This window comes from Dicentrarchus labrax, unplaced genomic scaffold, assembly GCF_905237075.1.
Source record: "Dicentrarchus labrax unplaced genomic scaffold, dlabrax2021, whole genome shotgun sequence".
In the NCBI taxonomy this organism is placed as follows: Eukaryota; Metazoa; Chordata; class Actinopteri; family Moronidae; genus Dicentrarchus; species Dicentrarchus labrax.
The window spans coordinates 30,778,024-30,800,806 of NW_026136711.1; the positions used below are offsets into that span (position 1 = coordinate 30,778,024).

The 22,783-nt window shown below is 41.3% G+C and overlaps 2 protein-coding genes across 4 annotated transcripts; one reads left to right on the forward strand and one right to left on the reverse strand.

Moving 5' to 3' along the window:
- Window positions 1-528: 528 nt before the first annotated feature.
- kctd6a (potassium channel tetramerization domain containing 6a) lies at window positions 529-16,146 on the reverse strand. Of its 2 annotated transcripts, none has more exons than XM_051413981.1 (6): window positions 15,801-16,146; window positions 8,429-8,521; window positions 7,256-7,425; window positions 2,308-2,560; window positions 1,572-1,730; window positions 529-1,328 (listed from the first exon to the last, which is right to left on the reverse strand). In XM_051413981.1, the coding sequence occupies exons 2-6, from the start codon at window positions 8,441-8,443 to the stop codon at window positions 1,218-1,220; spliced, it is 708 nt and encodes a 235-aa protein (XP_051269941.1). In that variant the 5' UTR covers window positions 8,444-8,521; window positions 15,801-16,146; the 3' UTR covers window positions 529-1,217. The 2 variants fall into 2 exon arrangements, with proteins under 2 accessions (XP_051269941.1, XP_051269940.1); XM_051413980.1 differs by having other exon boundaries at window positions 8,417-8,521; window positions 15,801-16,136.
- A 1,093-nt stretch (window positions 16,147-17,239) lies between these two features.
- On the forward strand, window positions 17,240-22,657 carry LOC127371246 (bromo and FHA domain-containing protein DDB_G0267958). 2 transcript variants are annotated; one of them, XM_051413959.1, is made up of 5 exons: window positions 17,240-18,169; window positions 19,032-19,199; window positions 19,329-19,507; window positions 19,670-19,913; window positions 20,176-22,657. In XM_051413959.1, exons 1-5 carry the CDS (start codon window positions 17,585-17,587, stop codon window positions 20,578-20,580), a joined length of 1,581 nt encoding a protein of 526 aa, XP_051269919.1. In that variant the 5' UTR covers window positions 17,240-17,584; the 3' UTR covers window positions 20,581-22,657. The 2 variants fall into 2 exon arrangements, with proteins under 2 accessions (XP_051269919.1, XP_051269920.1); XM_051413960.1 differs by having other exon boundaries at window positions 20,185-22,657.
- Window positions 22,658-22,783: the final 126 nt, after the last annotated feature.

Genomic DNA, 22,783 nt, shown 5'->3' on the forward strand with positions numbered 1-22,783 from the left:
TTAGGATGTTATCAGGCCCAGCAGCTTTACTCATATTCACTCTCAGCAGGATTCTTCTCACATCTGCTGTGGATACTGAGAGTGGCGGATCCTCTGGAGGCAGAGTAGACCTGACAGCTGACTCTTTGAGGAGATGAAAGTGAGTATAAAATGTGTTACGCTCATCTGGCAACGTGGCCTCACACATGATGGGGGCGCTTCAGTTTCTGTAGCCTGTGATGGTCTGGATCTCCTGCCACATATCTTTGGTGTCGAGGTCTCTCTCCGGTCTCCGGTTTACCTCTTGATGCCAGCTTGTCTAACTTGGACTGCCTCGTATGAGCTTCAAATAAACTCTTTAATATATTTTCCGCAGAACTGAGGACTGGGGAATTTTGTCCAGTATGAAAAGGAGAAACGATTACAGCCCGAAACACCTGTATAAATGTTCATATAGGAACCTGACTATGGTTTTAAGACAGACTTGGAGGATAGGTTCACATTCTTCCAAAGTGAACTGAGGGTGAGTAAAAACATTACTTGAGATCATCATTTTCCATGTAGTTTTATTTGCAATTAATATTAATTCTTCATCACTGATGTACAACAGATTTGTGCCAGATATGTAACCACGGTACCATACACTATGTGGCGAAAAATATGAGGACATAATTTCACCCAATTGCAGCTATATGTAATAGTTGAACATGTGATTGCAGGGATTTGTTCCCATTCAGCCACAAGAGCATTAGTGAGGTCCAACACTGATGTTTGGTTGACCTCAAACATGTTGGATGGGGTTCAGGTCAGAGCTCTGTACAAACCAGTCAAGTTCTTTCACACCAAACTGGGAAAACCATTTCTTTATGACGTTGTGCTTGGGGACACTGCCATGTTGAAACAGTAAAAGGGTCTTTCACAAACTGCTGACATGAAGTTGGAAGTACACTCTTTCCTAAAAGTGAATTGTGTGCTGTAGCATTAAGATTAGAGGCCCGTCCACATACTTCTGGCCATTTAGTGTATGAAGTAAATTATATCGTACTATATGTCTCACATGGAGCTAATGTGCTAGCCTTTCAGTAACCTGGCCTTTAGCTTTGAGGAGACAGAGAGAGAGAGATCAACAAAACATTAATACGTAAACAACAAAACCACCAAAAAAACTCTGCCTGCCTGTCTGTCTGCAGACAACTGATCACATCTTCTGTCTGTCTGTCCATTCATCAGTTCATCCTTCAGTCGTCGACTTTGTGAGCTCTTCTGCAGAACGTCCAGTGATGTTCAACTGTGTTCTCATTTGCCCGTTCGCTCATGTGGTGAACACGAGTGTTGCGAATTGTGAAGCCCTGAAACAGTGAGACAGGCAAACTGAGTCATCTCACCAAAATAAACTCAGATTTTGCTTTTTTTAAATGTTGTGTAAACACATAAACACTGTAATGTTGACCACATACAATTCAGCCAGCAGTGTGTGCGCGCTACAATCTAATTTCTTGGCGTCAATGTCAGAATTTAATAGGTTGAAATACTCCAACTGATTTAAACAGTGTTTTCTAGCAGCAGGTTAAAGTGAGATAAAAGCTACACACAGCTTTGGAGATGAAGTCGAGCAGGTGGACACGCAGGCTGACTTCCTGTTGGTGGTCACATGGTCCGAAGGTGAAGGACACCTGGTAGTCTCTGGTGTCCATCATGTGTTTGTTCCACTTTGTGAAACTGCGCGAGATAGACTCCAACACTGCATGGACCTAAAAAGAGATTAATGTGACTACTTGTTATTTATTAACTAGCAATTTTGTTTTTAAATACTTTACCATTTTACGTACTGTATTCAAATTATTATTGTTCTTTGTATCTTGTTGTTATATAGTATTTTTTAACTGATGTAATTATATTTTTTACTGTACAGTAATGATGTTATTTAACTAAATAGAATCTCTTAAAACAATAAACTACATGATTTTAAGAACAGATTTTTGTCAGGATTTAAACTAAAGCATAAAAATGTATAGATGAGAACGTCCCTGTTAAGTGAGAGGAACAAATAAATGCATGAACCTGAAACTCAAAAAGAAAATGTGTTCAACACTGCATTTTATGACAAAGTGATATTTAGAGGCAACATGAATATAAACATAGTCAAAAGAAAGATGTGAACAGAGGGAAAGAGGAGTAGATTTGCACTAAACAGAAAAAAATGTGTCAAATTTAGTGAATGTTAGTGGAGGAGGGTCAACAGGTAAATTAGATAATAATACATATTGATGTTTTTGTGTCACTGAATGATATATCAATACAACCCTAACTAAACCTGTTCCCACTGACCTTGGTGGTGATGGTGAGCTGGGTGATGATGACTGCGACGGGGTTGGAGTACTTGGACAGCTTCCTGGTGCTGGACAGCTCCACCACCTCCTCGTAGGTGTCAGTGGGGTAGGGCAGCAGGGGTTTGGGGTCTCCCAGGCACTGGATCAGGGGCTCGATCTGATAGAAGTCAGCCTCCTTCCTGAGCAGCTGAGTCTCCTTGAAGTCGCACGGCAGCGTAAGTTCTGACGTCCGCAGGAAGTTGAGGATGTAGCTGATGCAGCAGAAACAGAGACAGGATCAGTGCAGACTGCTGAGTGAACGATTCTGTAAAACTCTGAGCTGTCAATTAAAGTCAGGACAGGAGGGAAGAGAGAGCTGCTGTATAACTCGAGAGGGAGAAAAGTTTGTTTTGGTTTTTCTGACATTTGAGTTTGGTCTTTATTTTTAATATTTGATTCACTTCTTTCTTAACGGACAAGGCTCGTGTTAGTCTGTATTTTTTTTTGTATTCTCAACAAGTCCCATGAAAAACAACAATGTGTTGAGTCCATTTCTCAATACTCTCTACCCAACCATGTCTGTGGCATTCATGCCGCTTATTTAACGTTACTGAAGATGCAGATCTTTAAATTCAGCTCATTAATACATACCCCGAACAGCCAAAACATTATGACCACTCTGACTGGTCTGCGGCTACGTAGCCCCATACTCAACAAACTGTGATGCTCTGTGTGTTCTGACGCCTTGCTATCAGAACCAGCATTAACTGTTTCAGCAGTCTGTTGGATCCCCACATACATCAATGAGCCTTGGCCGTCCATGACCCTGTCTCTGGTTCTCCTCCTTCCTTGGACCACTTTTGATAGATACTGACCACTGAAGACCGGGAACACCCCACAAGAGCTGCAGGTTTGGGGATGTTCTGACCCAGTCGTCCAGCCATTACAATGTGGCCCTTGTCAAAGTCGCTCAAATACTGACACTGCCAATTTTTCAACAAGAGTACAAAATGTTGACTTGCTGCCTAATTTATCCCACCCACTGACAGGTGCCATGATAACCAGATAATCAGTGTTATTCACTTCACCTGTCAGTGCTCACAATGTTATAGCTGATCGGTGGAGTTCCATATTTTAAAAAATGAACAGGATGGTAAACCAACGTAAACTACAGTGTCACTTACATGGTAATCAAGGAACATGTCACCCAATGAGTGAGGCTCATTGATGTGTTTGAATAGTTTTTGGACAACAGTGGAGCTCTATGGCACACAGCACAAGATCAGCCATAACATTGTGAGCACTGAGAGGTGAAGTGAATAACACTGATTATCTGGTTATTATGGCACCTGTCAGTGGGTGGGATGTATCAGGCAGCAACTGAACATTTTGTCCTCAAGTTGATGTGTTAGAAGCAAAAAAAAAAATTGGCAGTGTGAGGATTTAAGCGACTTTGACAAGGGCCACATTGTAATGGCTAGACGACTGGGTCAGAGCATCTCCAAAACTGCAAATCTTGTGGGGTGTTCCCGGTCTGCAGTGGTTAGTACCAATCAAAAGTGGTCCAAGGAAGGAGAAGAACCAGAGACAGGGCTCATTGATGTATGTGGGGATCCAACAGACAAGCTACTGTAGCTCAAACTGCTGAAACAGTTCATACGGGTTCTGATAGAAAGATGTCAGAACACATAGAGCCTTACAGATTGTTGCATATGGGGGGGGGGCTGCATCGGTGTATTTCAGGCTTTGATACACAGATAATACTTGTTAGCATAATCGAAAAATATAGGGCAGAGGGGAAGGGTTAGAATCTCAGTTTCTGCTGTGATATGCAGTTGGTAGGGTCAGAAATGGTGTGGGGGAATATTTTCTTGGCACACATTAATACCCTTAATACCAACTGAGTATTGTTGCATGAGAGCAAATCTGCACCACCTGACCAGCAAAAACATATACGTTACTTGACTACCCAAACCTGACCCGCAAGCCTGCAACTTTATGCTTTACAGTAGCACATTGTCAGGACTGAGTGCTGCAGCGCTCTCGTAGGGGCTGATCCTGCTGCAGGGAGCAGCTAGAAGCTGTCAGAGTGCTCTCTGTCTCCACCGCCCACAGTAGTGTGAAGATCTAGGCTAAATAAACAGACAAATTGTTCCAAACGGTGTTCTTTATTATTCAAAAGCAGCTAAACATGTAACCCTTCATTAAAGACACAAACTCTCTCTTACTCTCTCCACACACCACACAATGATGCAGCCTTTACTTTTCGGTCCAGTGTGTAACATTTAGGAGGATCTATTGGCAGACATGCAATATAATATTCATATGTATGTTTTCATTAGCGTATAATCACCTGAATATAAGAATCTTTGTGTTTTTTTGTTACCTAAGAATGAGCTGTTTTTATCTACCGAGGAAACAGGTCCTCGTCTTAGGAGTCCACCATAGTTTCTGCTTCTCGCTTGGTTAAGTCAGGGGTTTTCAGGTGGTTACAATGTGCAATCTCACCACAAGATGCCACTAAACCCTCCACAATGATCTTTGAACAGTGAATTTTTACAAAACAGTAGCCTACATATGTAGATCTACATTGTCTTTTTTTGTCTAGTGTTTCTGTGTAGAGAAAACAGTCCCAGGTTTTAACCTTCTCAGACAGGCTTTAAGCTCCAACCAGCTGAGCTGAAACTGCACTCACTGGATGAGCTTGATGCTTGAATGCTCAAGCCAGCATTTGCATGTGTTTGAGAGAAAGAGAGAGAAGGAAGATGCTTTTCCCACCAATTAAAGCAAAAACCGTGGAAATCTGAAAGGAAATGGCGTTCTTCCAAACTATTAGAATATCGTTCAATTTGGCAAGATAGTCTTAAAACATATAGAAAGGCCCTCCGTAATGCCAGAGCAGCCTATTATTCAGCACTAATAGAAGAAAATAAGAGCAACCCTAGGTTCCTCTTCAGCACTGTAGCCAGGCTGACAGAAAGTCACAGCTCTATTGAGCCACATATCCCCATAAACTTAAGTAGCAACGATTTTATGAGCTTCTTTTATAATAAAATTATTATTATTAGAGACAAAATTAATCACCAAATGTAGTGTATTGCTGTCTCTCCAAGTTCAGGAATTTTAACAAATATAAAATCAGATATATATTAGACTGTTTTTCTGCTATCAAGCTTCATCAATTAACTTCAATAATTTCTACATCAAAGTCATCAACCTGTCTATTAGACCCAATCCCAACTAGGCTGCTTAAAGAAGTCGTACCCTTAATTGGCACTTCTTTACTGGATATGATTAATCTTTCTTTATTGTCAGGATATGTACCACAGTCCTTTAAAGTAGCTGTAATTAAACCCCTTCTTAAAAAGCCCACTCTTGACCCAGGGGTTTTAGGCAAACTATAGACCAGTCTCTAACCTCCCCTTCCTCTCTAAGATTCTGGAGAAAGTAGTCGCCAAAGAGTTGTGTGACTTTCTACATAACAATAGTTTATTTGAGGATTTTCAGTCAGGATTTAGAGTTCATCACAGCACAGAGACAGCTCTGGTTAAAGTTAATAATGACCTTTTGATTGCTTCAGACAATGGACTTGTCTCTGTACTTGTATTATTAGATCTTAGTGCTGCATTTGACACCATTGAACATCATATTCTATTACAGAGACTTGAGCATCAAATTGGCATTAAAGGAACCGCACTAACTGGTTTAAGTCATACTTATCAGATCGTTCGCAGTTTGTACATGTTAACGATTAATCCTTCATAAACACTAATGTTAGTCATGGACTTCCACAAGGTTCTGTGCTTGAACCAATACTATTTACTTTATATATGCTCCCTTTAGGCAACATTATTAGGAATCACTCCATTAACATTCACTGTTATGCAGATGATACCCAGTTATATCTATCAATCAAGCCCGATGAAATTAATCAGTTATCTAAATTACAAACATGTCTTAAGGATATAAAATCCTGGATGAACTGCAATTTTCTGAATAAACTGTTCTTGTACTTGGCCCCAAAAACCTCAGAGACTCACTGTCTAAAGATATAGTCACTCTAGATGGCATTACCTTGGCCTCTAGCACCACTGTCAGGAATCTTGGAGTTATCTTTGATCAGGATTTGTCATTTAATTCCCACATGAAGCAGACCTCTAGGACTGCCTTCTTTCATTTACGTTATATTACAAAAATTAAACACATCTTGTCACAGACGGATGAAGAAAAACTAATCCATGTATTTGATACTTCTAGGCTGGATTACTGCAACTCCTTATTATCATGCTGCTCCCCCAATAAGTCCATTAAGACGGTTCAATTAATTCAGAACGCTGCAGCACGAGTACTGACAGGAACTAGGAAAAGAGATCACATCTCTCCTGTACTAGCTTCTCTGCACTGGCTCCCTGTAAAATTTAGAGTAGAATTTAAAATCCTCCTCCTCACCTATAAAGCTCTTCATGATCAGGCCCCTTCATATCTTAAAGAGCTCATAGTACCCTATTACCCCACTAGAACACTACGTTCTCTATAGTCTCTAAAAGTAGAACAGGAACCAGAGCCTTCAGTTACCAAGCTCCTCTCCTGTGGAGACCAGCTTGGCAGACACCCTCACCACATTTAAGAGTAGGCTTAAGACATTCCTCTTTGATAAAGCTTATACTTAAGGCTGGATCAGGTGAGTCCTGAACCATCCCTTAGTTATGCTGCTATAGGCCTAGACTGTCGGGGGATTTCCCATGATGCACTGAGCTCCTTTCATCCTCTCCCTCTCTTTCTGCACACATTCATGTCCCATTAATGTATGTCACTAACTTCACTTCTTCTATATACATACGTTTGGATAATGAGTTTAGTGCTTGGTAAATGTGATTCATCTAATCAGCTAGTTCCACATTTTACCATTTAGAAATATATAATTCTGCTGCATGTATTTACACTCATGTACATAAACGCACACTCACCGAAACAGCGGGCCGTCACGGTCAATGAAGTAGTTTCCGTGAACGTCCCTGACAGTGGGGAGGTCTCCTCTGAACATGGCTCCGAGCATGGATTCTGGGTAGCGCTGCAGCGTGGACAGAGACGTGCTGTACACGCAGCCGCCCACATTCAGAGTCACTGGCTCCCCCATCTGCACAGAGCAGGAACAGCAGTCAGAGACAACACTAAAGCTTTGAATATCTACCATCACCCTGAAAAACACACGTTTAACAAAATCCTCAATTGGAATAAAGTGATTTATTGGTGGATTTTTTCGAGGAGCTAACCTCGTGTGAGAGGTTAGCGTAGATGCTGCTTGCATCCGTTAAATCAGAACTGGAGAGTATTTCAGCTGTCAGTATATTCGTTAAGACGCAGTCGGCCTGAGTTATCCACAGTGAGGTAATCACAGATTTTGAATTTGGGAAAAAAAAAGAGCACTGGTATCAGCAGAGAGTTGAGTTAGTATCCGTTCGATCAGTACATCCCTAAACTAAATCCAAACCCAATTCTAACCTTAATCCTAAATTTTAATCCAACCCATCGACGTATATACAGACGTCAGCTCCTCAATAGTAAACTGTATTGATCGCCCTCTGGTGGCTCTCTAGGTCGTTTTTATCACTCTGACGTATGTTCAACTGTTCAGTTTTAAGCAGTTATTTGAAGCTATAAAAAAGGGTTTCACGTCATAATTGAGCGCCGCTCGCAATTCAGTCGGCCAGGCGTACGAGCAGGATCTTGATATCGCGACGCCAACCCTGATCACTGCTGTGCAGACTTTGAATGACGTCACCAGCGCAAGATGGCGACGGCTGTATCACAGATATTCTGGCTTAGTTTTTGTACAGTGGAAGGAAGTGGAAATGCAACGTCCATCTTTTATATGTCCATAGTCCAGCCTATTGTGAGGACACCGCATACAAGACACACACACACACACACACACACACACACACACACAGCATGAAAACATGTGCCATCATTCAAATGTCAGACGGTTTTTTAACTGGCCTGTCTGAACTGTCAGAGAGCAGAACAGTTCAGACAGAAAAATGTCTGCAGCAAAGAAACTAAACACACAAACACACACACACCACCCCACACACACACACACACAACACACACACACACACACACACCATGTGACCCACGTCTCCATTCTCCATCTGCAGCTCTGGTCCGTCTGCGCTGTTTCTCTTCGGGTCAGACTGTTGAGGAGATCATTTCTGTGTTTCCACCAACACCTGCAACAAGAGGACGAACAGCTTGTGAGATGGTTGCCATGGAGATAAGCGGCCAGCTGATGCTGCGTTGCCATGCACCCAGACATCATCTGGCTGATTAGTCTTGCGTCCCTGATGTGTCCACAAACTGCCAGCCAGCAAGAAACAGGAGGAGGAGCTGTGGGCGCTCAGAAACAAACGCAGACTTAAAAACAAACGAATTAACCTCCACGCGGCCGACTGAGGAAACTGAACACAGCATTTTAACGAGCTGCGATTAAATCGTACGTCACAAATCGGACTCAGCTGTATTTAAAGGCTGAGAATCTCAAAGCTTCTCCATTTGATGATGAATAATTTTAATTCTCTGTGCTGCAAACTACAAAACCATCTTCAATTAATCGACAGGATCAAGAGATATTTAATCCATAGTCCATGCATTCTTCTTCATTGTCAAACGCTGGCGCCTACATTACCCACAATGCAACTTGCCTGCTGACAGTTTGGACAGAGATTTGTGTGTGCTATGCTAGAAGTGGCTAACGGAGCCTCGAGCTGCCAGCCTGAAGCAGAGATGAAGGGCGGGTTACAGAGGCTTTACTGTTTTGAGTCAGCCACAGGAGGCTGAATTCTTCCTGCAGACGAAAGCTTAAGAAGAAAGAAGAACATCTAACAGCCACACATGATAATATCATTCTGTCTCTGCTGGATGTCCGATGCAGCTGCACTGCAGTAGCTAGCTACTGGTTTTACTGTGCATACAAGTCAGTAAAAAAAAAAGTTTTGTCCATAAATTACAATTTAAATCAGTTCCTATTGAGGAGTTTTGTGCTGAATAAAAAAAAAAACATCTTTTCACAACTCTAGTAATATGTGTCTACATATTTTTTTTTACCTGTGATCACTAAATGATGATGCATTAGCTGAGTGTTGAACTATTAATAGAAAGGCTTATCTCAGCAGAATTTACACACTTCAGTAATTACTCAGATAAAAGCTGACTGTGATAAAACTAGTCTGGGATGAATAAATGAATGAAGGATGAATAAAAAGCAGACTTACTGGGACCTGAATTATAAAGGATGACATGTTAATTCAACATTATTAATCCTCACAGAACTTTGAGCTGAAATTAGAAATTTAAACTTATTAGAGCAGAAAGAATTGCTCGACAGAAAATTAATAATCTGCAACAATTTTGATAATAGTTGAAAGCATTTATTAGACATTCACTCTTTTTTAACTTCTCCAATCTTAGGATTTTCTTCTTTTCAATTCAATACAATGCAATTCAATTTTATTTGTATAGCGCCAATTCATAACAGAAGTTCTCTCAGGACACTTTTCAGATAGAGCAGGTCTAGACCGAACTCTTTAAAACATTATTTACAGAGACCCAACAGTACCACCATGAGCAAGCACTTGGCGACAAGGGTAAGGAAAAACTGCCCGTTAAAAGGCAGAAACCTAGGACAGATCCTTCGGCTCTAGGTGGGTGGTCGTCTGTCTCGACCAGTTGGGGTGAGAGAGAGAGGAGAGAGAGAGAGAGAGAGAGAGAGAGAGCGAGAGACAGACAGAGAAACAGGTGCACAGCAACAACAGTATTAGCAATGGCAATCTAGCAGGACCATGGCAGGAGGCTCCACCAGGATCGACAAGAACCTGTGAGATGAGAAAGCACAAGAACTCCGGGGAAGAAGTGGAGTTAGTAACATGCATTAATGGGACATGAATGAGTGCAGAAAGAGAGAGGAAGGGAGGAGCTCAGTGCACCATGGGAAATCCCCCGATAGTCTAGGCCTATAGCAGCATAACTAAGGGATGGTTCAGGACTCACCTGATCCAGCCCTAACTATAAGCTTTATCAAAGAGGAATGTCTTAAGCCTACTCTTGAATGTGGTGAGGGTGTCTGCCTCCCGAACCACAACTGGAAGCTGGTTCCACAGGAGAGGAGCCTGGTAACTGAAGGCTCTGGCTCCTGTTCTACTTTTAGAGACAACAGGAACAACAAGTAGCCCAGCATTCAGAGAACGTAGTGTTCTAGAGGGGTAATAGGGTACTATGAGCTCTTTAAGATATGAAGGGGCCTGACCATGAAGAGCTTTATAGGTGAGGAGGAGGATTTTAAATTCTATTCTACATTTTACAGGGAGCCAGTGCAGAGAAGCTAATACAGGAGAGATGTGATCTCTTTTTCTAGTTCCTGTCAGTACTCGTGCTGCAGCGTTCTGAATTAATTGGAGCGTTTTAATGGACTTATTGGGGCAACCTGATAATAAAGAGTTGCAGTAATCCAGCCTTGAAGTAACAAATGCATGGATTAGTTTTTCTGCATCTGTCTGTGATAGTATGTGTCTAATTTTTGTAATATTACGTAAATGAAAGAAGGCAGTCCTGGAGGTCTGCTTTATGTGGGAGTTAAAAGACAAATCCTGATCAAAGATAACTCCAAGATTCCTGACAGTGGTGCTAGCGGCCAAGGTAATGCCATCTAGAGTAACTATATCTTTAGACAGTGAGTCTCTAAGGTTTTTGGGGCCAAGAACAAGAATTTCGTTTTTTTCTGAGTTTAACATCAGAAAATTGCCGCTCATCCAGGATTTTATGTTTGTTTGTAATTTAGATAATTGATTAATTTCATCGGGCTTGATTGATAGATATAACTGGGTATCATCTGCATAACAGTGAAAGTTAATGGAGTGATTCCTAATAATGTTGCCTAAAGGGAGCATATATATATAGTAAATAGTATTGGTCCAAGTACAGAACCTTGTGGAACTCCATGACTAACTGTAGTATTTATTGAAGATTCATCATTAACATGTACAAACTGCGAACAATCTGATAAATATGACTTAAACCAGCTTAGTGCAGTTCCTTTAATGCCAATTTGATGCTCAAGTCTCTGTAAAAGAATATGATGTTCAATGGTGTCAAATGCATCACTAAGATCTAATAATACAAGTACAGAGACAAGTCCATTGTCAGAACCAATCAGAAGGTCATTATTAACTTTAAACAGAGCTGTCTCTGTGCTGTGATGAACTCTAAATCCTGACTGAAAATCCTCAAATAAACTATTCTTATGTAGAAAGTCACACAACTCTTTGGCGACTACTTTCTCCAGAATCTTAGAGAGGAAGGGGAGGTTAGAAATCGGTCTATAGTTGGCTAAAACCCCTGGGTCAAGAGTGGGCTTTTTAAGAAGGGGTTTAATTACAGCTACTTTAAAGGACTGTGGTACATATCCTGATAATAAAGAAAGATTAATCATATCCAGTAAAGAAGTGCCAATTAAGGGAACAACTTCTTTAAGCAGCCTAGTTGGGATCGGGTCTAACAGACAGGTTGATGGCTTCGATGTAGAAATTATTGAAGTTAACTGATGAAGATCGATAGCAGAAAAAATATAAATATATATCTAAGTTTACATTAGTAAAAGTCCCTGAACTTGGAGAGCCACTGATAACTGTTGATGGCAGTTGGTGATTAATTTTGTCTCTAATAGTAATAATTTTATTATAGAAGAAGCTCATGAAGTCATTGCTACTTAAGTTTATGGGGATATGTGGCTCAATAGAGCTGTGGCTCTCTGTCAGCCTGGCTACAGTGCTGAAGAGGAACCTAGGGTTATTCTTATTTTCTTCTATTAGTGCTGAATAATAGGCTGCTCTGGCATTACGGAGGGCCTTTCTATAAATTTTAAGATTATCTTGCCAATTTGAGTGATATTCTGATAATTTGGAAGAGCGCCATTTCCTTTCAGATTTCCTAGCTATTTGTTTTAACTGGCGGGTTTGGTGGTTATACCACGGTGCTAGTCTCCTATGTTTTAATAATTTCCTCTTTATAGGAGCGATAGAGTCTAATGTTCTTCGTAGTGAGCCTGCAGCACTATCGACAAGATTATCAATTTCAGGGGGACTAAAGTTGTTATAGGATTCTGTTAAATTTTCACTGTTTCATATCACAATAAATTACATTTCTGCCGATAAATCCTCCTAAATGTTTCACACTGGACCTTAAAGAAACAGAAATTAATTTAATAATCTGTTATGGCCACATTTTAGACCAAGTGATGTTGGGACTCAGATTTTATGCATATTGTGGACATTTTTCCTAAAATCTGATTAAAATAAATCCCAATATATTGAATCGTAACCCCTGTATTGTGATAGGCATCCTATCGCCAGACAATGCACAGCCCTGAGCCCTAAAACACATAAATGAACTAATTTATTGATTTCTAATGCCACCTTTACATATTACTAATTGCTGCTTTATTATTTTTTATTATTATCTTTATTATCAGGATATGTACCACAGTCCTTTAAAGTAGCTGTAATTAAACCCCTTCTTAAAAAGTCTCTCTTGACCCAGGGGTTTTAGCCAACTATAGACCGTTTCTAACCTCCCCTTCCTCTCTAAGATTCTGGAGAAAGTAGTCGCCAAAGAGTTGTGTGACTTTCTACATAACAATAGTTTATTTGAGGATTTTCAGTCAGGATTTAGAGTTCATCATAGCACAGAGACAGCTCTGGTTAAAGTTAATAATGACCTTCTGACTGCTTCTGACAATGGACTTGTCTCTGTACTTGTATTATTAGATCTTAGTGCTGCATTTGACACCATTGACCATGATATTCTTTTACAGAGACTTGAGCATCAAATTGGCATTAAAGGAACTGCCCTAACCTGGTTTAAGTCATACTTATCAGATCGTACTCAGTTTGTACATGTTAACGATGAATCCTCCATAAATACTAAAGTTAGTCATGGAGTTCCACAAGGTTCTGTACTTGGACCAATACTATTTACTTTATATATGCTCCCTTTAGGCAACATTATTAGGAATCACTCCATTAACTTTCACTGTTATGCAGATGATACGCAGTTATATCTATCAATCAAACCCAATGAAATTAATCAATTATCTAAATTACAAACATGTCTTAAGGACATAAAATCCTGGATGACCTGCAATTTTCTGATGTTAAACTCAGAAAAACCGAAATTCTTGTTCTTGGCCCCAAAAACCTTAGAGACTCATTGTCTAAAGATATAGTTACTCTAGATGGCATTAACTTGGCCTCTAGCACCACTGTCAGGAATCTTGGAGTTATCTTTGATCAGGATTTGTCATTTAACTCCCACATAAAGCAGACCTCTAGGACTGCCTTCTTTCATTTACGTAATATTAGAAAAATTAGACACATACTATCACAGACAGATGCAGAAAACTAATCCATGCATTTGTTACTTCAAGGCTGGATTACTGCAACTCTTTATTATCAGGTTGCCCCAATAAGTCCATTAAACGCTCCAATTAATTCAGACGCTGCAGACGAGTACTGACAGGAACTAGAAAAGAGATCACATCTCCTGTACTAGCTACTCTGCATTGGCCCTATAAAATGTAGATTGAATTTAAAATACTCCTCCTCCTATAGCTCTTCATGGTCAGGCCCTTCATATCTTAAGGCTCATAGTCCCTATTACCCCACTAGACACTACGTCTCTGAATGCTGGGCTACTTGTGGTTCCTATAGTCTCTAAAAGTAGAACAGGAGCCAGAGCCTTCAGTTACCAGCTCCTCTCCTGTGGAACCAGTTCCAGTTGTGGTTCGGGAGGCAGACACCCTCACCACTTTCAGAGTAGGCTTAAGACATTCCTCTTTGATAAAGCTTATAGTTAGGGCTGGATCAGGTGGTCCTGAACCATCCCTTGGTTATGCTGCTATAGGCCTAGACTATCGGGGATTTCCATGGTGCACTGAGCTACCCTTCTCTCTTCTGCACTCATTCATGTCCCTTTAATGCATGTTACTAACTCCACTTCTTCCCGGGTTCTTGTGCTTCTCGTCTCGCGGGTTCTCATGGATCCTGGTGGGCCTCCTGCCATGGTCCTGCTTGACTGCCATTGCCAATACTGTTGTTGCTGTGCACCTGTCTGTCTGTCGTTCCCTCCTCTCTCTCCCCTCCCCTCTCCTCTCTCCCCCAACTGGTCGAGACAGACGACCACCCACCTAGGCCGGAGGATCTGTCCTGGTTTCTGCCTTTTAACAGGCAGTTTTTCCTTGCCCTTGTCGCCAAGTGCTTGCTCATGGTGGTACTGTTGGGTCTCTGTAATTAATGTTAAAGAGTTGGTCTAGACCTGCTCTATTTGAAAGTGTCCTGAGATAACTTCTGTTATGAATTGGCGTATACAAATAAAATTGAATTGAATTGAATTGAATTGAATTGCTTTACCAATATGCCACACTAATGTTAAAATATCTTCATTTGTTTTTCCAAGCAAATATTGACATGTGATTATTTGCTCTTAAATCAGCAGATATTTCTGCCTCCCCATGAATATTTATCGAGATCTGCCCCTGATTAGAAAAACTGTTCACAACATTATCTTGCGCTTTATGAAATTGTGTCATTTGCATTATTTTCAGACATTTCAAAGTCTCAATGTTCAGACATTGAAGACTATATATCATTAGTTGCAGCCCTTCGAGGGTGTAACCACACATTCTTTGGCAAGGATGTGAGAAGATATTAATAATGTTTAATTATTTATCCAGGTCCATAATTCAGTGTGGCTCATTTAATTTAATCTGTAAAGTTCAGCATTAATTCTATTCTAATCACAATATTTACTAATTTTAGGTATAAAATCTTTCCCCTAATGGAAACTATTCTTTCTCTTTATTTGCTACTCCTGCAAAATGCATACTTCTAATTGGTAGGTGTGTGTTTACAGTCAGTAAACAGTAAACAACTGACCAAAACAAAATGAAGTGAACAATAAATGTGAATTCAAATGTGAATATAGTCATTAAAAATCTTTGTGGGAAATATAAAAATCTGATGGCTCTCATTTGGACCCAATTAATGTCTATGAGTAAATAACATTTATTTATATAGCACTTCTCACAGACACGAGTCACAAAGGGCTTTGCAGAGACAACAACAGAGGCACAATAACAATAAAAAGGCAATAACAACAAAGGGAGGAACAGTAAGAAATAGAATAAAGCAACAAATACGCATAAAAACACAAATAAAACAATAAAACCCAAACACCTGTCTAAACAACTGTGTCTTCAGGTCCACCTGTACAACACAACACAAACTCCAACAGGCACAGTTGTTGTTGTTGTTGTTGTTGTTGTTTACGACACTGGTCACTTTACAGGTTGTTAAATATCTGCTGATACCTGATGAAGGTGATGAAGACCTGCAGCCTTTAACAGCAGCTAGCAGACACTCAATGTATTCAAACACACATCTAATGTCAGACAGTCGTTACCTTTATAATAACAGCTGCTCCATCACTGCTGCGTTCAGCCCGACACAGGTCCAAACTGCTGCCTCGGTTTAATGGCGGACTGCAGACCAGCGGTAAAGGTGCACAACGCCACCTACTGCATCGGAGTGTGTAACCTCAGGTATTGGGATGACCTTCTGTGAATTAAACCTGTTTTATTTAAGCATTTGATTAACAGCTTCTTTCTTCTGAGGGTTTTTAATGGAGGTTGGCAAAAACAAAACAATAAAGAAACTAAATTCTCTCTATTATTCCTGTTATTTTTATATAGTTAATTAAAACATTGTGTACTTATGTGTCTATTTATATAGTTAATTAAAACATTGTGTATTTATGTGTCTATTTATATAGTTAATTAAAACATTGTGTACTTATGTGTCTATTCTCAGACGGCTGAAAGTAAAAGCTCCGAGTTAACAAGTCAAAATAAGAGTTATTACTATGAGTGAGTATATAATGAAATTAAATATATAATACTGTGTATCCGTGTTGGGCAGTAACTCAGTACTAGTAATACTAGTAATACTTTAAACAGTGACTAGTATTGTAACTAATTACTAATAGACCCCCCCCCCCTAAAAAATATTAGTTATAATATTGCTTTTGCTGTCATCCCCTAATAGTTTGAAATCCAACAATCAAATCCTTGGATTAATTTTGTAATCTGGAGGAAACTACCTTGGAGGATGGAAACAATTATATTCAGCAACTGGAAATATTTTCATTAATTTGATTTTAACAAATAAAACTGGATTTTAATCGTCATAAATCTAAATTTTGGGGAGAAAGGACACACTTGCCAATTTTGTGGGGAGTAGCAGAAAAGTTACATAACTAGTAGTGTAATTTATTACTGTTGGCAGGGAGTAATAAGTAAAATAATATTACTTTGAAAAGAGTAATTTAATTATAAAAGTAATTATATACATATAAATTCATTTTATGTGTAATTACAGAAATAATCTATGCAACTCTATTGAAGTGCCTTACCATGGCTGCAACTAACATAGTTCATAACTGATTAATCTGCCAATTTAGTTTCTTTTAATGACATTAAAATAAAATACAAATAAAATGCCCCACACACACACACACACACACACACACACACACACACACACACAGTTTCCCAGAATCCAAGGAGATTTATTTTGTAGGACCTACAGTTCAAACCCCCAAATATTTAATGATAAAGCCTAAAACAGAGAAAAGCAGAAAAAGAAGTTGTAAAAAGGTTATTGTTTTGGTTATAATTGTTAAAAACTAAAACGTGTCCTCAGACAGACAGACAGACAGACAGACAGACAGACAGACAGACAGACAGCTCCACTGTATATGGCTGTAGACGGAGACACGTGTAGTACCCGCCTCCTGCCACCTGGGGGCGCCCGCGGCCGCCTGTCACTCAAACACAGACACGGAAACTAATTTGTTTATCAGCGGCTACATCCGGTCGGTCGCAGCTCCTCAGTGTGCTCTTCCCGCTACAAACGGCCTTTATTCTGTCTGCAGACGGTTCTGTGGCATTAGATCAACTCTGCGGCACACACCGCTCGGGCCGTTAGGGACACTTTTACTTTGAAAGGTCTGTGTGGAAGAACCGGGTCGGGTTCTGGCGGGCCGTTAGCCGTTAGCCGTTAGCCGTTAGCCCGCTGCCCTGCGATGACCACCGACAGAGTTCTTCTTCTCCTCCTCCTTTCTCTGTCTGGTTCTGGTTCTGGTTCTGGTTCTGATTGTTGACTACAACCGGAGCCGCTCCGCTCAGCATGAGTGAAAACACCGAGACCAACGCGGGAAACGAAGAGGACGCCGGTTCGGAGCCCAACGAGCACGACTACGCGCACAGCGCGGAGGACTCTCTCCCCGGTGCTCCGGCGGCGGACGGCGGACTCACCGCGCCGGAGAGTGCAGCGGCTGGACCCGAGCAGAGCGCACCGGGGCGGCCTACTTTATCGGTGGAGCTTCCCGAACCGGCGGTGGGCGCGGAGGTGGACTGCCCCGGAGGACACGATGTGGAAGCGGCCTCCTTCCCGCCACCGCAGACCGACGTTCACCCTCACGCAGGTCCCGCAGATGTGCCGCAGGGCTGCCGCAGGCGCGGACCCCGGCGACCGGAGGACCGCAGCTGCTCCTGCTGCAGGTGCGAGTTCGAGCGCCAGGGCCGGAGCTTCAACCGGAGGGCGGTGTACACCTTCACCACCCCGGAGACCGTGCAGTGGGCCTTCCCGGACGCCGTAGTGCACGACAGGTCGTTCCTGTGTGAGACCTGTGCGCAGGTCATCAGGAGCAAAGGGAAACGCAAACAGAGCGGGAAGCGGTCCCTGTGGCTGAAACCACCTGTGCTGAAAAAGGTGTGTGATCGATGCTGTCGCGATTTATTGATTAGTGGTGTAAGAATATATATATATGTTTAAAGGGTCAGTGTAGTTGCTGTTTTGAAAATAAAAACAATCATATTTTATTTGTTTATAAATGTTAATCGGTTTGTTTTTGTCATTTCTAAATTAAAATCCATTTGTCACAAAGTGAACTGACTTTAAACGTAAACTGGGCTTTAATGTTAAATGTTACTTTTTCCACTGTTCTTCGGTTTGTTATTGTTTTTACATTGCAGTATACTGCCTTGCTTACAGGATCACAATATATTGATCGATGTATCATATCTCCACATTATTGCCAATACAAAGCCCTTTTATTGATAACAGCGGTATCAGTTCAAGATTCTGTCATATTAGCCTCAGATTGTTTGTCCACTGTCTCTAAGTGTCAGACATTTAACAACACTTGAACCTGTTTTAAGTTTTTCCAGAATATAAGAAGAGATTATTTTCATTATCGATTAATCCAGAGATCTGCAGATACAAAGTACTGATCCAATACATGTGTTAAAGAATAGACAGTAGATAATATAAGACTAATCCTGTATTGATAGTTGGTTTATGACCTGGCTCAAGTTAAAGCTGCAGTCGGTAGCTTTTATTATAAAACGAGGAGGAACCAGATTGTCTCACTGTCAGGATGTAGTGAAAGTGGGATGATTTCACTCTCCAGGGTGAACAGAATACTGCTGGGAAGTATCACGGTCGTGTTGAGGAGTTAATAAACAACGAGGTAATGGATCAGTGGGAATTTAAACCACAGGCATCAGAACAAACTCCACTTGGAGGAAGAAATGTTGATGTTTTCTGTTTGTTTTGGTGTTTGTGGCTGCAGTCAGAGGTGAGAGACAGGAAGAAGAAAGGTCGCAGGATGGGGAAGAAGAGCAAAGCGGCGCTGCTGGTGAGCAAGTCCTGCTACAAGTCCGCTCTCAAAACGCTCTGGTCGGCCAAAGGCGCCCGGAAGCCTATGATGGACTTCTGGAGCAAACAACTGAAAGAGGAGGTGAGGATCTCCTCCTGGTGGATACACCTGTCGATCCGGAGACATATCCGGAGTTAAGTTTTTATAACCAGCTTTGTTTTGTCGTTATTATGTAATCGTGTTATGATGTGTGTCCTGGTGGTCGTGCAGATGAAGGCGCTGACGCGGCAGACTGACAACCCCTTTCATCAGAAGGTGTCCCACAAGAAACCGCTGTCGTCCTTCCCCTGGCGGCGCTGTCTGAACTGGGCTCAGGACAAAGCTCCCCTCGTCACCACCTGCCTCACCTCGCTGTTCCCAGACATCAACACCCTCTCGAAGAGCAGCCAGTAAGTCTGAGAGCCGGATAACCCGACACTCGGTTCACACGGTCCACAGAGCTTCAACGCTGCTGCTGCTGCTGATGGTTCAGTTCGGTTTTTAAAATGAGCTCATCGTGGGTCTAAATCTGACCAGATGCTGATGATTAACTGTTCTGTGTGTTTGTGTAGCAGCCAGATGACGGAGGAGCAGGCCCAGACGCTGCTGGAGCGCCGTACCGTGGTGGCGCTCTCCATCCCGCTTTTCACCAGGAACATCTGGAAGAACAACTTCCTGCAGGCCTCCCTCGGGGCAGAGCTCCGCCTGCAGGGCTGCTCTGGCTCTGCTCTCGACGCTCTCAACACTATGGGACTGTGTCAGAACAAAGACACCGTCAGGTTACTGCTGCAACGGCTCCGAAATGGCAAGAAGGCTGTGAGTATCATGATCTGTAGTGCAGAGCTCAAAACTTGTTACAGAAACATTGTCTGCAGACGGAAACTAATGTCAGATAACAGACGTATAACTGAGAACTTAAACATACAAGTTAACATATAGTAAGTGTTATAGATATTTAGTATATATATTTTAGAGTTTTTACCTCTTTGATCTCAGTCGGTAAATTTTATCCACCTGATACAAACCGTATCCAAACAAAGAGGTTTAATGTCTTAACTTTGTGCTGTTTTCCTGTCAGCCAACACAGAACGGACGGAGGATGAAGATGAAACAAGAGCAGATGAAAGGAGAGCAGATGACAGACATGGAAGAAGAGGAAGAAGAGGAGGAGGAGGAGGAGGAAGAAGAAGAAGAAGCAGAGGAGGAGGAAGAAGAAGATGAGGAGGAGGAGGAAGATGAGGAGGAAGAAGATGAGGACGACGAGGAGGAGGAGGAAGAAGAGGAGGAAATTCAGGTTGAGCTGGCAGAGGTTGTAGAGGAAGAAGTGCAGGACGGGGTGCAAGAGGAAGAAGAGGAGGATCAAACAGTGGAGGAAAAGAAGAGGAGGAAGAAGAAGGCGAAGAAGCAGAGGAAGGAGGAGAAGAGGAAGGAGAGAGGGAAACGAAAGGTGAAGGAGAGACAGGGAGGAGGAGGAGGAGGATGATGATGATGAAGGGTCGCAGGAGAAGAAGAGGAGGGTGGTGGTGGTGAGGCTCGGCCTGTTGAAGGGACACTCAGAGGTCGGACGCTCCGACCTATCGGCTCCCTGAGACTCTGTTGGCTCCGCCCAATAACTCAACAGGCCCCCACCTCCAATCAGAGAGCAGGACAGAGGTCCCGCCCTACTCATCTGAGGGGGGGGTTTGAAAGGCATTCTGGGAATTGTAGGAGGTCAGTTACTGTGGAGGGAAACTTATGAGAGCTTTACTATACATTTACGTTTTTGTGATGTTTAAAAAAAATAATCAGTTTGAACCCAGAAAAGCCTCCGAAACACAAACTGAGACTAACAATAAAACAGCCACAGCTGATTAATCACATGATTATCTGCATCGTTTTTACCTCTGATGGTCGTGTGTCTCAGGTTAGCCGGTCTTTTGTTTCTGCTTCCATATACGATGGTAGCGGCTTCCGAAATACATATTTTGGTAACATTCAGTTTTACAGGTTTCATAGTTCCCTGGTTATTTACCACAAAGGAACCGATGAGTAATTTCATACCTGAGAAAAGCTTCTGGACAGAACTATGTAATTTGGTACTAACTGTAGGAGCGTGTGAGTTTTTAGGTCCACGTTGGGGAGAAAAAGACACAATTTAACATTAAAAAAAGTCAATAAAATGAGGATGAAGCTCCAATTGAAGGTGGATAAATGTTAATGATGGACTTTAATTTTCTTCATCTCTCCCTGTTACAGCAATACATTTTTTTTAGTTTCTAAACTCCACTTAAACTATCTTATTAAGAGGCTACTGGATCATCTCCTGGTTTCCTTTCTGGAAACCTTGCATTGACTATGAACTCTCAGAATATTTCCGTATAGTTAGTACCAAATTACCTGCAGTAGTATTTATTTTTTTACACAAGACTTTGACCTTTGGCCTTCAGAAGGAAAAAAACACAACTCAATTTGGGGTAACGGCGCACATAGGAACGTAAGTTACAGATAAGGGACCAGCATCAGGAAGTCTGTTCAGTTGTTGATGTTTGTCCAGCTGCTGGATGAGGGAAGTTTTCAGGAGGCTTTATTTTCTAATCCTGATTAAGGCTTTGACATTCTCCATTAAAAGTGACTGCACTTGGTTCATCTCACACAAAACTAAAGTTTATGAACTCACAGGAACAGAAAGTGGTGGACTCACTGTGGATGTTGAGGATGTTTTTGTTTATAAACTGTTTGTTTTAAACGGTTTCTGTGAGCCAAGAGGTCGAGAAAACCACCTGGAATTTATTGCTTGTTTTGTTTTTGTTTGTTTATTGGCCGTAGGGAACCCAACAGAATGCAATCGTGGCTTCGGTATGCCTGTTTGAAGCGTGCTAAGGCCTTTATACTGTGTTCGCATCATCCAACATGAAGCATGAGCACTGAAGTCAAGTCAGAAATCTAAGTTAAATTTAGTTTTCTTAGAATTCAGGCAACTCCAGGATAAAGAAAACTACAGAACAGAAAAATGTTTTTCCCCCTTTCCAATGCTTTGTTTTATTATCCGTAACAGTTTCCTGGTAATTTCAAGAACGGATTATGTAACTTGGTACTAATTATATTGAAAACGGAGACACTGTTCAGTTGGTGCACTCGTGTAGCTCAGCATTTTAGTCAAAGCACAAAAAATATGTAAAATATTTCTACAGATGTATGAATAATATTCATTTCTTTCCTGTAATTAGAACCAGATCACTTTGTTCTTTCCAGGAAATTATTAGGAAACTACGGACCCATAAAATAAAGTGTTTAAATGATCCTGTTCTCACTGAATGATTCCACCGTTGGTAAAAACTTGGCTGAACGTTTCCGAACCAGGAGGCGCTGTAATATAGTTTGATTTGTAACGAGGGCTTTTTGTTTTCTTTTCTTTGAGTTTCTCAAAACGTCTTCAGAAACTGTTATAATTTTACTTGTTTAAGGACTGAAACAGAAACAGATGTGTCTTCTGACTGTTGCTCTCAGATCTGATGTTCTGATGCAGACCATCAGATCTGGATCCTGTAAAGGTTTGCCAATAAAAAAAGTTAATGGCTTCACCTGATTTTCAACGTTCTCTCTGTCAGCTCCCGTCAGGTTTATCCTGGTTTTTATTTCACTCTACAAGTTATTTTGTTTAATCGCCTGTATGGAAAACAAATTAGTTTTGTTTCTTCAGTGTAAAT

What these genes read in the sequence shown, in the direction of transcription:
- kctd6a (XM_051413980.1), bottom strand. Translation starts at nt 8,443, where the DNA reads ATGGAGAATGGAGACGTGGGTCACATG. An exon ending in CGTGACGGCCCGCTGTTTCG is followed by an intron (nt 2,561 to 7,255) that starts GTGAGTGTGCGT and finishes CTGCTGCATCAG; the next exon opens with CTACATCCTCAACTTCCTGC. An exon ending in AGCTCACCATCACCACCAAG is followed by an intron (nt 1,731 to 2,307) that starts GTCAGTGGGAAC and finishes ATCTCTTTTTAG; the next exon opens with GTCCATGCAGTGTTGGAGTC.
- LOC127371246 (XM_051413959.1), top strand. Translation starts at nt 17,585, where the DNA reads ATGAGTGAAAACACCGAGACCAACGCGGGAAACGAAGAGGACGCCGGT. An exon ending in AACCACCTGTGCTGAAAAAG is followed by an intron (nt 18,170 to 19,031) that starts GTGTGTGATCGA and finishes TTGTGGCTGCAG; the next exon opens with TCAGAGGTGAGAGACAGGAA. An exon ending in GCAAACAACTGAAAGAGGAG is followed by an intron (nt 19,200 to 19,328) that starts GTGAGGATCTCC and finishes GTGGTCGTGCAG; the next exon opens with ATGAAGGCGCTGACGCGGCA.